A 13,778-nucleotide genomic window follows, 5' to 3' on the forward strand; every position below is an offset into this window, starting at 1 on the left:
ACTGCTAAGACCGTGTTTATGGAAGACAATCTTACTCAGCTACGAGGGATCGCCAAAGAAGAAGAAAGACGATTTTATCTGCTTTCCACACTTAGGTGATGCGCCAGTTAGACACTTAGATCCAGAAATCTATGTCTGCATACAAACAGATGCTTCTTGCACATAGAACTCAGTACAGAAAGGCTGTTGAAATGCACAGAGGTTTTCTGTATCTGTAAGGCAAGGAGGACTGACTACCACAACGCTGCTCCCTTTTTCTCCCCACCTGCAGCAGACCCAGCTGGTTATGAGACCCAGCCCTGAGTGTGTGTGGTTGTGCGCATGGGATTTGGGTTTTTTGAAATACCAGTTTGGTGTGGTTTCTAACGTATTTGCAAATCAGAATTGGGAGGGCATCTTCTGATCTGCAGTTGTCACAGGATCACCTGTCAGTTAAAAAGCAGCAATACCATGTAGATCTGAAACATTTTAAATAAGAAAGATTTGCATTAATTGGAGTAAGATTTCCTTACAAACAAAAATAAAAATAAAGAATTTGTGACACTGGGTGACATTCAACTGCATTCAGACTCAGAACAGATGCACCCTTTCTCACCCTTTAAAACTCAGTGCCCCGCCCCCGCATCCCGCTGGAAAACTGGCTCTTTAGTGCTGAATCAGAACAAATGGAAATTTGGGTTTTCCACGGATGCTAGAAACAGGTTAACATGAGGAAAGTACAGGGGCCAAAAAGTGCTCAGAAATGGAGCTTCAAAATGTGGACTTGTGTCTACAAACACAGTTCAAAAGGAAGTCTGGGTGAGTGTTATGTACTGAGATGAATAGGATCCAAAATACAGCAGTATGATTGGTCCTAGAACAATAGGATCTAAAATGCAGCAGTCTGATTGGTCCTAGAACAATAGGATTCAGAATGCAGCAGTCTGATTGGTCTGCAGGAGCCACCCAATCCAGCTCCAGATGAAAGTGAATCCACAACCTGATTGGCCTACAGGAGAATTCTGGAATGAGCCAATCACGTGCAGCCCATTGTGTAAATAATGTATATAAAGCAGATACTCTGGGGAAACTTACATTCCTCCTCACCACTATGAGCTGAATAAAGAGCATGAAATCCACTCTCGGTTCCGAGTATATTTCAGTGAGCCTTTAGTTGGAAACCGTTAATTAAAATGTCACTTAAAACAGAAATGGATGTTTATGGTATTTAGGAATGACAAAGCTTATATTAGATAAGTTGGACATTTGTTAAGGGTTTGCAAAAATTATTCCCCATCTATTTCTTATTTGGGATACTTATTTGGGTGTGTATGTGTGTGTGTGAAGGAAATCGGGGGCATTCCTGACTTCCTGACATCTATATTTACCTAAAATGCTGCTTTGGGACTTACCTTTCCAAGCATCTGCAAAGATGCCCAGCAGGCATTTCAGCACTCGAGAAATAGCTACAAAGGCCCAAGATGGGAGAAAGTGAGCTGGAGGCTGGCTGTGCGCTGGTGATGGCAAAGCAGAAGAAGCTGCTGAAGCGAGAAAGGGAGGAGGGAATTCAGCAGGGAGGCTTTTGAGCGAGTGGGAGAGGACAAGCTCCGTTCTTTGTCCCTAACATGTTCAAAAGGAGACTAATGGGGTGGAACCGGAGGCACCGTTCCAGAGATTGGCACTCTTTGCAACAGAGACAAAGAAACTCCATTAGTTGGGAAATGTATGCGGGCGCAGTCCTTGCCAGACGGGAAAGGCAGTTCTTGGAACACATCAGACAAGACCCCATGTGCTGGTCCCAAGCGTTAACCGTGTGGCGAGGTCCGAGTCCAGTCCGAGGTTGAGGGTGTGGTATGGAGGCTGTCCGTCAAAGCTCTAGCTGAATCCAAGGCAGGGAGTCGGGTGAGGTCAGGAGTTCCGGCAGGACAGGGTGCAGGCAGGAACAGGCTACCAACAATGTTGCTCCCGCAACTTGGGACTGGGGCTGGCTGGCTTTTATCTGCCCCGAGGCATAGGGCGGCCCCGATTCTCTGGTGACTCCCCTCTCCTGGCCTGGAGCTGAGCACTCCTCCTGAAGGAACTTAGTTCCCTCCGCCTCTCTGCCCTGAGCCTCTGCATCTCAGGAGAGGCTGGAGGATTCCCGGACCCAGAGGCAACCTCCTCTTCCCCTGACGGGGCTGAGAGTGGAGCACCTGCAGGCAATGGGTCCTCCCTCACCTCAGGAGCCGGAGCAGACTCAGCTGGTTCCTGCACCTGAGGAACCAGCACAGGTGAGGACCCTACAGGCCCATGCCCCAACCCCGGCTCAGCTGGTTCTGGAGGCGGGGAATCCTGTGCAGGCTGGGATTCTGAATTCAAGGCCATCACACCCCATCTCCACAGACAGGGATATCTTCTAGTGCCCCTGCAGAATTTGGAAACATAATAATATTGTTACATGCCACCCAACTGCTACCTGCTGTTTGTGCTAAGTGCCTGAGGTCTTCCAGAGCTCCACAGAGTCTTGGGTGGGTTTGAGAACTTGCTTCATGATGCTGTTTGGAGTGCTAGTTTTGTGGTTGCTCCTATTTGTCAGGGGTTCAGCTTTACCCAACAATGCCGTCTTGGGTGCAGGGTGACTCATCATTGTTGCATTCACCCCAATCTCACAGCGGAGAGAGAATCTGGGGGTTCCAGGCACTTACCCCAAGCTCAGCTTCCTTGAAATGAAGGTCCGCAGAAACTGCAATGTTTTCAGGATATATGGTTTTATTTACACATATACCGTATTTACTCAAGTGTAATACGCACCGTTTGGGGTCAAATTATGTCATGAAAATTAGGGTGCATATTGGATTTAATGGCGCCAGCAGATACTAATTTGGTTTCAAGCTTTTGAAAATTGAGGTGCGCATTAGATTCGAATGTGCATTAGATTCGCGTAAATATGGTATGTAACAACAACAATTTTATTATTAGTACTCCACCCATCTGACTGGGTTGCCCCAGCCACTCTGGGGTGCTTCCAACACAGATAAAAACATAATAAAACATTGCACATTAAAAAGCTTTCCTGTACTGATCATAACACGAAGCTCTCAGCATCAACACCCCAACAGACCTTGATCTCTATTGTTGTTGTTGTTGTCTAGTCATTTAGTCGTGTCTGACTCTTCGTGACCCCCTGGACCAGAGCACGCCAGGCCCTCCTGTCTTCCACTGCCTCCCGCAGTGTGGTCAAACTCATGCTGGTAGCTTTGAGAACACTGTCCAGCCATCTAGTCCTCTGTCGTCCCCTTCTCCTTGTGCCCTCCATCTTCCCCAACATCAGGGTCTTTTCCAGGGAGTCTTCTCTTCTCCTGAGGTGGCCAAAGTATTGGAGTCTCAGCTTCAGGATCTGTCCTTCCAGTGAGCACTCAGGGCTGATTTCCTTCAGAATGGATAGGTTTGATGTTCTTGCAGTCCATGGGACTCTCAAGAGTCTCCTGATCTCTATTAGTCACAGCTTTGGATCCAGAACAGATCAAGCAGGTCTCTGTGTCTCCAGCTTCCAGCCTTCTCCCAGTCCAGCTCATACACACACCACACACCACTCTGGCTGCTCTTCTTCTTCTTCTTCTTCTTCTTCTTCTTCTTCTTCTTCTTCTTCTTCTTCTCAGTCACAGCTAGGTGAGGGGATGTTGGAGGAGAAAAGGTCCACCCATTCCCCTGGAGGCCACCATCACTTAGTTGCAGCTCTTGCAGCCTAGCTCAATCTTCTGGGATGCAGATGAGGAAACCTAAGGAGCCAGCTAAGGTCATTGTCTTAAAAAGAAACTTGTCTGAGTTGCTCAGCAACTTCCTCTCTGGACAAAGTCGTTGAGCTTTGCCCAAAATTCTTGAGCCATTTTTAACGAAAGTTGCCAAAATCTAGACTTCCGACTTGGGTTGCCACACGTCTGGATTTCCGGTGATTTCTGACTGCCGTATTCTGCTTCCGACAGCTGCATTCTGGCTCTGTGCAGGAAATTCCAGATGTATGGCAGCCCTGTTCTAACCCTCACTGGGTACAGAACCCCAAGAACTGGAGGGCACTCAGGGCATCATCCACACTGCCCCCCACAACTCACAACACCGTTGCTCGTTTTCAAAAGAAAAGTCACTTGCCTATGTGGGGATTGGGTGAGGAGGGGGAAACCAGGTAGGCCCCTAAAAATTCCTACTCAGCTCCCAAGCAGGCAACTAGCAAAGCCAAGGCTGTGTACAGAGGGAGGGAATTGCAGAGGGAAGAATGGAGTGCTTGGGGTGGAGCCAGTTTATACAGATCCCTCCTCCTCCTGATTGGTCTGGCAGCCCACGTGACTCTTCTCCAACTCCTTGCCCCCTGCTTGAAACCCTGGAGAGTTGCTGTCAGTCAGTGTAGACAACAGATGAGACCAATGATCTGACTTGGTCTCAGGCATCTTTCTGGGTCCCTAAAACCATTGCGAACCTTCTTCCCAGGAGAGCTGGGGCATTGCCAATTCAACCTCCCCGCCGTGTTTCAGAATACACAGTGATGTCACAGACGCACAGTCTTTGGAAGCTTCTAGAATGCATGGCAGTTGAAGGAAGAGCAAGGAGACCACCGCAGGGGAAGGGCAGGTCCAGAGTGCCGAGGGCTACTGTGACGACTCAAGGGCCATGATTCCAGCTGGCTGCCAGTAGAAAGGAAACAACAGCAACCACCACCCAACATCTTCGCCTCTGGACAATGACACAACCTACGTGCCACCTGCAGTCCCGATGAGAAAAAGGAAAAGGAGGAGGAGGAGAGACCTTGAAGTGAAATCCTATGCGAGGGGAAAAGGGACTTTCCATCTGTTTCAAGAGCGGTGAGTTTAGCCCCCACAAAAAGCACCGAGCGAGAGGGCTGAGAGACATTTGCCAGTGGTCCAGGCCTACCCAACCGACAGAGGATCTGTGCCTTAAGCTGCCCCACTGAGGTGTCATAGCAGAGGAGCAGGATGGATGACGACCCAGAGCCCGGTCTCGACGAAGCGGTCCTGGGCAGCTGCGCCGAGTTGCAGAAATGCACCCTTGAGGACGAGGTGAACATCCACCAGGAAGGTGGGGACAATGGCCCCTTCATGGATCAAGAACCCACCAAGAAACCCCTTTTGGGCAAAGATGTGCCAGACCAAGCCCTGCAGACAGAGAACAAAGGGGGCATTTTCAGAAGGAAAGACCAAAGTCAGGCACCAGATGTGTCCGGGAGCATCAAGAGCAGCGCGTCGAGTCTACGGAAGCCATCCCGCCGCAGCATCCCACGACTTCCTGGTCAGGAGTCCCGCCGGAGCAGCCAGCAATCTGTCGGTGTGCAGTCCCCGCTGAGCCAGAACCCTTCCCGAACGCAGTCCATCAGTGAGTCGGATGCGAAAGACATCACGTGGGTGAGCAAAAGGACCGGGAAGCTGATGAAGTGTCGAACCCAGCAAACGAGCCTCATATGGGAGCAGAAGAGCTTTTCCGATATTCTCAGTCCTTCCAGCGACGAATCCGACAGAAGCAGAGAGGGATCAATGGAAACCCTGAATACAGTAGACGAGTCCGAGATGATGTATTCGGAGGAAGCCTCACTGCAAGAGTCTTTGGGGAGCAAAGGGTGCCACAGCAGCCAGCAGCTGGAGGGGAAGGGTTCTAAGCGCAACAGCCTAAAGAGGGACTCTCGCAGGAACAGCCAGCGGTCCATGGAGATACCTCTACTGCTCCCAAAGGGGATTTGCCTCGATGAGGACATATCCTGGATCAGCCCAAAGACTGGCAAGGAAATGAAATGCAAAGCTCAACAGACAAGCATTGTTTGGGAACTGAAAACTCTCTCGGAAATCCTGCATACTTCCAGCCAGGAATCTTTCCCCTATGCCTTAGAAACGGATACAACCGATTTGTCTTCTGAGACCGAGGCTGAACAGCGAGCCAGACGAGGGTCACAGCGCACTGTCCAACGACCAGAGAGCAGGCCGCCCATGGGTCAAGAATCTCGCCGAGGCAGCCTAGTTCCAGAAGCCGTAAAATCCTGGCAGGATACCCAGAAACTGGAGGAGCAAAAGCCAACGCCGTACAGGAATGCTAAAATGGACACCTTTATGTCTGAGCAGGCCCAACAGACAGACAGCTGTGAGAGTCTAAAGGAAGAATTGTTGCCCCGCAGTCAACAGAGGGATGCCTTGGTTGGAGCCCAAGTTGTTTCTCACCGTAGCAGCTTGCGAGAAGATGCCCTAATACCCCAGCCTGCCAATCAAGAGCTTGTGTGGGAAGAATCACAGCCGAGCATACCAACAGCAGTGGATTTCCAGAGGGGTCACCCAGTGCCACCCCAGGGCCTTGGGAAGGAGTCTAATATGCCAGCTGGTCTTCAAAGCAGGGCGACTGAAGCCACCCAAGAATCTCCTCTTGAGCAAGGCACCTGGATCAGCAAAAGGACAGGCAAAGTTGTGAAGAACAGGAGCCAGCAGACGGACAAGAGTTGGCTTCAGTACTGTGCAGCCAAAAGGCAGAAGGTCAAGAAGTGCACCAGCCAGCAGACCGACGAGAGTTTCCTCCAGAGCTATGCAGAGAGGAAAATGAAGAAAGCGAGCAGGGAATCCATGCCTGCTGCCAGAGATCAGCAGGAACAGCCCAGGACTGGGGACGCCAGCACTATGCGCAGAAATGAAGATCCCAGAGGCTTCCTGCTCCATGGTTCATATTCATTGTCACCGCAGAATGAGCCATGTGGTGCAGAAATGGTGAAGGAAGGTAACCGTGCAGAGGCGGTGAGGGAAGGCAGCCGGGCAGAGGTAATGAAGGAAGTTGGCCGTGCAGAGGAAGGTAGCCATGCAGAGGTGGTGAAGGATGGTGGCCGTGAAGATGTGGTGAAGGAAGGTAGCCGTGCAGATGTGGTGAAGGAAGCTGGCCCTGCAGAGGTGGTGAAGGATGGTGGCCATGCAGAGATGATGAAGGAAGGTAGCCGTGCAGATGTGGTGAAGGATGGTGGCTGTGAAGATGTGGTGAAGGAAGGTAGCCATGCAGAGATGGTGAAGGAAGGTAGCCGTGCAGAGATGGTGAAGGAAGGTAGCCGTGCAGATGTGGTGAAGGAAGCTGGCCCTGCAGAGGTGGTGAAGGATGGTGGCCATGCAGAGATGATGAAGGAAGGTAGCTGTGCAGAGGTGGTGAAGGAAGCTGGCCCTGCAGAGGTGGTGAAGGAAGGTGGCCATGCAGAGATGGTGAAGGAAGGTAGCCGTGCAGATGTGGCGAAGGAAGCTGGCCCTGCAGAGGTGGTGAAGGATGGTGGCCATGCAGATGTGGTGAAGGAAGCTGGCCCTACAGAGGTGGTGAAGGAAGGTAGCTGGCAAAGCTCTCATGAAGATGGTAAGGGACCACTGCTGCTCCACACTGTAAAGGACCCCCCAAACAGCAAGCTTGTCAGAAGCTCTCTCCAGTGGCCAGATGATTCTGAACCCAAGTCGTATATGGAGAACGGCATGCCATACTCATACTATATGGAAGAGGAAGATGACCAGATCTACAGCATCATTTCTCTAGAAGATGGAATCTGGATGAACAGGAGAACTGGGAAATTAGTGGTGAGTCACTTTCAGCAAACAGGTAAGACAGCTGTCCCAACCATCAGCAGGACATCTCTCCTGGGAAGGGGAGGCAACTCAGGAAGAGCTTTTGGGGCTCCTGGAAGTGGGTCGGATGGAGCCAGGAGTGAGCAGGAGGAATCGGAAAGAGAAGAAGCCCCGTCAGGTCAGGAAAGCCACCGTGGCAGTCAGCAAGATTCCGACCGAGATGCCAGCCTTATCATAGTGAAGCCTACAGGGGGCGAATCTCAGTGTGCAGACGATGTTGAGAAGCTCCTGAGCCGTCGCCTTAGTGAGGCCATGCTCTTGAGCGTAGAGTCTCCAGACGTGGGGGACGAAACTGCATTGTACACCGCTGTCTCTGTGGAGAAAGGGAGCTGGGTGAACCTGAAAACAGGCCAGCTGCTAGAATCTCAGAGTCAGCAGACAGAGGAGGAGCACATTGATCAAGTCCTTGTAGAGGATGTGGAACTGTCATCGGAAGGTGTTAGCCAGCAACAAGCACCTGGAGAAGGCCCTGTGGGATTTCCAGAGCCAAGCCACCATAACATGCAAGGGTTTGGAAGAGAAGGCCCAGTGCGATTTCCAGAGACAAGCCACCATAAAATGCAAGGATTGGGAAGAGATGGCCCTGTGGGATTTCCAGAGCCAAGCCACCATAACACGCAAGGGTTTGGAAGAGAAGGGCCTGTGGGATTTCCAGAGCCAAGCCACGATAACACACAAGGATATGGAGCAGAAGGCATGGATGATGATCCCATCAGCAGAGACGAACAGCCAACTCCCGTGGGTCGTGGGTAGTTGATAGATCCACCAACCCTTGATGGGCAAGGGCTGCTGGCACCTCCAAGAGATGGAGAGCACCAGAGGTGCGCAGACTCTAGGGATGGAGAACATGGAGGTTGAGAAAGAAGTCTTGAAGATCAAAAGAGTAATCCTCCCAGGGACAAGGAAGGAAACACAAAATAAAAAAAGATGACGAAACCCAAACACCGTCTTGTTGGTCTGACTGCGATAGCTGGGATTCCTGCATTGGTCCTGGGGTTGGACCAGATTTGGGTTCCTTCCAATCCTACAATTTCATGATTCAATGTCTGAATCATCCCATCATTTGCTTTCCCCCACCTCTTCCCCAAGGAGAGAAATAGTATAGGGATGATGGAGGAGGGCTTTGCTTTGCATTTGGACCAAGCTGAGATTTTTCCACACCCCAAAAAATGATGGCTCCATTATGAACGTTTGCCAAAGTGAGAGGTGAACCCAGAGAACTTTTCATTTGAAAGCGAGGGGCTCTTGCTGGGGAGGTGGGGGGGGGGGGTCTTGCAGGCCCTCCTCCCACTTTGCAGGGCCTTTTCACCACCATGGCTTCTCTGTAGCCCAGTGTGCTGGGCCTGGGGGCTAACCTGAGCAACGCGGTCCAGGTCTGGTCCCAAATCTAAGGATTCCACGAGGAGTCAGTCCAACAGGGCCAAGGCAGGTCACAAGGCAGGAAACCAGACAAGGACAGGTACAGGATCTCAGGCAGGATCTGGCATACAGCAATGTTGCTCCCGCGACCTGGGGCGGGGTCCGACAGCCTTTTATCTTTGTCAGGGTAGCGGCCAGTCTTGATCCCCTGGTGACTCATCTCACTGTCTCGCCCGAAGGCGAGCACTCCTCCTGCGAGTACTCAGGTCTCTCCTTCTATCAGACCTTAGTCTCTGCAGCTCGGGAGATGTCGGTGGGTTACTAGATCCAGGGGCCGCCTCGGCCTCCCCTGTCCCAACCGGTAGTGGAGCAGCTGTAAGTGATGGCCCAGCTGAAGGCAATGAGGTCATCCCCACATCTGGAGCCAGGGCAGGCTCACGCCCCTGACTCAGCCCAGCTGGTGCTTGTTGCAGGGGACCTGTGCAGACTGGGACTCTTCAGGATCAGGCCCCAGACTTGGTTCAGATGATGCCTGAGGCAGAGGATCCAGTGCAGACTGAGACTCCTCTGGTTCTGAGTCCGAGCCCAAGTCCCAGGCCATCACACCCAGGCAGCCATGACGCACCGGCTCATGATAGCTGCCAAGTGTTATCCCCACCTCCAAACACCAGGCTTAAGAGTGAGGGCATGAAGCCTCACCCTCCCTCTGAGTTGGCTTCACCCCATAAGGTCATCATCACAAAGCAATCAGGAAGAAGGCAATTCTCCCTGTCCTCACGCTGGAGCCCTGGTTCCACATGTTAACAAGTTGACAGTGCCAGCCATTCAAAGATGGCGTCATAATTTGGCAATGCGAAAGAGTCATGCAGTCAGGGTGCAGCCAATGGGGGCATGGGATGGGTGGGTGGCCATCTGTGGGGATTCTTTAGTGGGGATTCTTGTATTACAACGGGTTGGAAATAACAACAACAACAAAAACAACAACAACAATTTATTATTTATACCCCGCCCATCTGGCTGGGTTTCGCCAGCCACTCTGGGCGGCTTCCAACAGAATATTAAAATACAATAACCTATTAAACATTAAAAGCTTCCCTAAACAGGGCTGCCTTCAGATGTCTTCTAAAAGTCTGGTAGTTGTTGTTCTCTTTGACATCAGGCGGGAGGGCATTTCACAGGGCGGGCGCCACTACCGAGAAGGCCCTCTGCCTGGTTCCCTGTAACTTGGCTTCTCGCAGGGAGGGAACCACCAGAAGGCCCTCAGCACTGGACCTGAGTGTCTGGGTAGAATGATGGGGGTGGAGAGGCTCCTTCAGGTATACTGGACTGAGGCCATTTAGGGCTTTCAAGGTCAGCACCAACACTTTGAATTGTGCTCATAAACGTAATGGGAGCCAGTGTAGGTCTTTCAGGTCTCGGTGGCCGCTCCCAGTCGCTAGTCTAGCTCCCGCATTCTGGATTAATTGCAATTTCCAGGTCACCTTCAAAGGTAGCCCCATTGCAGTAGTCCAAGCGAGGGATAACTAGAGCATGCACCACTCTGGAAAGACAGTCCGCGGGCAGGGAGGGTCTCAGCCTGCGTAGCAGATGGAGCTGGTAGACACAGAATTGACCTGCGCCTCCATGGACAGCTGTGAGTCCAGAATGACTCCCAGGCTGCGCACCTGGTCCTTCAGGGGCACAGTTACCTCATTCAGGACCAGGGAGTCCTCCACACCCGCCCACCTCCTGTCCCCCCAAACAGTACTTCTGTCTTGTCCCTAGAGTTGGGGTCCCTTTCAACTCTACAGTTATATGATTCCATGGGTTAGAATGCACCCATCTGTTGGGGGAATGGGTTTGGAATTCCACATCTGATGGGTGACCCTCAGGATCCCTTCTCCACCTTTCTAAGAGTCTATGATTCCCTCTATATCAACACAGCTCAGTCCCTTCCTGATGCCGTCACTGAAAGTACACCTGGAAAACGGTAACAAAAAAGCCCTGCAAATTCCTTTTCCTCAACAACACGCATTCCTTCAGTCCTAAAGCCTTTTGCTTTTCCTCTTGGCCTTTGACCACTTCAGTCATTAGGAGATACCTGGTGACGTTCCGCCTGGATGAGAAGATTGATTCTGACCCAAACTATTATTAAAATCCAATAAGGGCTGCAATGCAAAGTGAGTGAATGATGATCTGCTTAAGTGAATAATGATCTTGTGTTTTCCTGCTTGCTTGAAATAGCTATAGCTTCCACTGAATTTCACTCAGCACCTTGAACTGACATATAATCCTACCTGATTACTGGCAATCATTATGCTCAAAGGAAGGCAATTGGATTCTGGAATATCCCACTGTCCACACAAGAAGCATTCCTCTGGTCCTAGCACACACTGCCTAGGGGCAGAGCGGTGGTTTTGTAGATGCAGTTGGAGTCAGAACGGAGCATGCCAGGAATCTGAGATCAGCTGTTTGCAGGATCTCACCATCCTTCTCAAGTGTGTTCAATGTATGAGGAACTTTACTAGGGGGGCGGTTGTAGCTCAATTGTCCAGCAGCAACACTGCATGAACAAGGTCCTTAGCTCAGTACCCAGCTTCAGATGGGCTCCTGTGCAGGAGAATAAGATCTCCCAGAAGAATCACAGCATTCCATGCAGAAGGTTCACGGTTCTGTCTCCAGGGCAGGGGTCAGCAAACTTTTCTAGCAGGGGGTTGGTCCACTGTCCCTCAGACCTTGTGGGGGGCTGGACTATATTTTGGAAAAAAAAATATGAGCAAATACCTATGCCCCACAAATAACCCTGAGATGCATTTTAAATAAAAGCACACATTCTACTCATGTAAACACATGCTGATTCCTGGACTGCCCGCTGGCCGGATTTAGAAGGCAACTGGGCCGGATATGGCCCCTGGGCCTTAGGTTGCCTACCCATGCTCCAGGGTCTCAAGGTAGGGCTGGGAGAGTTCCCTGCCTGATAGCCTGGAGAGGCACAGCCACTCAGTGCAAAAGGCTGCATGGAGCAAGATGTGCCAATTCCCTCTCTCATAACCAGGGGTGCCATATTGCCCTCAGAATTCTGGGTGCCCGCTGCTGCCATGCGGATGTGTGACATCACATGCATGCATGTGCTGTCACATGCACGACGTGCAGGCATCTGCGTGTGACATTGCATGTCTGTGTTGTGGTGGCCAGGCCAGAAGCAGCTCCTCTACTTCCTCCTCTCTGCAGCCAGCAATGCACCCTTTCCCACCGGGAGCAGCTCAGATTAGGAGGCAGAGAGACTCTGCATCCATATCTGAGCCAGCCCCGTCCCCAGGATGCCTCGCTGGCTGGCTGTGACTCTCTTGGGGGCTGCTGCTGCCTGCTGGCTTTTTTCATTGACTTTGTGGGTGCCCGAGCACCCACAACCCCCTGGAGTCGGCTCATATGCTCCTAACATGAGAAGTCATGGACATCCAATGAGGCTGATTGTTACAGGATTCAAGACAGGTGAGAGACAGTCCTTCACAGAGCGCATAGGCCCTGTTGATGGCATTTTACCATTGTACTGTGGAGAGTGTATTCACTTATGGTCTGTGTGTGTGGTTTGGGAGCTGCACGGTCAGGGAAAAAACAATGCTGTCCAGGGTTGTAAAGTCTGCGGAGAGAATAATTGGGTGCACTCTTCCCATCTTGGATCAAATCTATGCTTCCAGGTGTCATAAGAAAGCTGCAGAGATAGCGCAGGATAATACACACCCTGGAAATGATCTCTTTCAGCTTCTGCCTTCTGGAAGAAGGTCCAGGGTTATAAAGACTAGGACTAGCCGCCTGAGAAACAGTTTCTATCCAAATGCGATTTCGGTTTTAAACACATTGTAAGGAGTCTGTGTGGGAGTATATTGCGTGGCAATACCCGCCCCCTCCCACAGATGGAATAAATAAAGACACTGGACACCAGAATTCAGATTAATGGGCGAAAATGGCCACAACTTTATTGATTACAGGTAAGAGCGGTATTGGCCTTAAGCATTGGCCCTAACAGACTATCCATTCTAAGCGTGAAGGGTTAAGCACCAACAGGGGAGCCCCCAAGATGCACATCCCTAGGCGCTCCCCAAGGGGTTACCGCTCGGGAGCGCGCTTTAGGCCCTAGCCTCCTTAGGTTTCGGACGAGGCGACACTCCCCGGAGTCCTTTAACAAACTACCCTTCAAGAATTGGGGGAGGTGATGGCGTTCCTCCCCCCCAACCTCATTTGCATAACAATACCCCGGCCAATGCCTAACCGCCAAAACCAAGGAGTTGTGACGTTTTGCTGCGAGGTAGGTGAAAAAACCAAGTGGCTTCCAAAACTCAGCCAATTAGCCAAATGGAAAAACTCCTACCAGGCCCCTTGCAGCGACCAGCCGAAGCCCATAGCAAAGTCCGAATGCACACCTAAAGGGCGGGTGGGTGGGAAACCGCTGCAGCTGGAGCGAGGGAAAAGGGGTGAGCCAGGGCTGCCCTGACCTTAAAAGCCCTCAAGAGGGCCCGCCCCCAGCGCCACCCAATTGGCTGGCACTGTGGGAGATGAATATTAATGGGAATCCCCAAGTCCCGGGGCTGACGCAGCCCCGCGAGAGTGAGGATGGGGGCGTGGGCCGGCAAACCCCCCCTCCTGAGTTCGGGAGTGGCTTTGTATTTAATTATGGGGTATCGGAGTTTTTAGGGGGCAAACCAGGTTGGGATAGCTGGGATTGCAAGCTTGTTGGTTTCTGATTGTTCTGTATGGGACAATGACAATAAAGATTATCGTATCGTATCGTATAGTTGAACTATGGAACTCGCTCTCAAAGGAGGCGGTGATGGTCACAAACTTGGATGG

The 13,778-nt window shown here is 51.3% G+C and overlaps 1 protein-coding gene and 1 long non-coding RNA gene across 5 annotated transcripts in view; both read left to right on the plus strand.

Annotated features, from left to right (window-relative positions):
- Positions 1-13,778, plus strand: part of LOC310677895 — a 250,818-nt gene that overhangs the window by 121,041 nt on the left and 115,999 nt on the right. The window lies entirely within an intron of this gene.
- On the plus strand, positions 4,521-8,534 carry LOC310674883 (uncharacterized protein). Of its 4 annotated transcripts, none has more exons than XM_083434667.1 (2): positions 4,521-6,774; positions 6,982-8,534. In XM_083434667.1, exons 1-2 carry the CDS (start codon positions 4,944-4,946, stop codon positions 8,343-8,345), a joined length of 3,195 nt encoding a protein of 1,064 aa, XP_083290793.1. In that variant the 5' UTR covers positions 4,521-4,943; the 3' UTR covers positions 8,346-8,534. The 4 variants fall into 4 exon arrangements, with proteins under 4 accessions (XP_083290793.1, XP_083290792.1, XP_083290794.1 ...); XM_083434666.1 differs by having other exon boundaries at positions 4,521-6,758; positions 6,885-8,534; XM_083434668.1 differs by having other exon boundaries at positions 4,521-6,758; positions 6,993-8,534.

Source organism: Podarcis tiliguerta, assembly GCF_965153285.1.
Source record: "Podarcis tiliguerta genome assembly, chromosome: 1".
NCBI lineage: Eukaryota > Metazoa > Chordata > Lepidosauria > Squamata > Lacertidae > Podarcis > Podarcis tiliguerta.

Excerpts from the sequence above, each read along its gene's own strand:
- LOC310674883 (XM_083434666.1), top strand. The coding sequence starts at position 4,944 with ATGGATGACGACCCAGAGCCCGGTCTCGACGAAGCGGTCCTGGGCAGC. Across the intron at positions 6,759-6,884 it reads GGGAAGGCAGCCGGGCAGAG|GTGGTGAAGGATGGTGGCCA; the intron begins GTAATGAAGGAA and ends GGCCCTGCAGAG.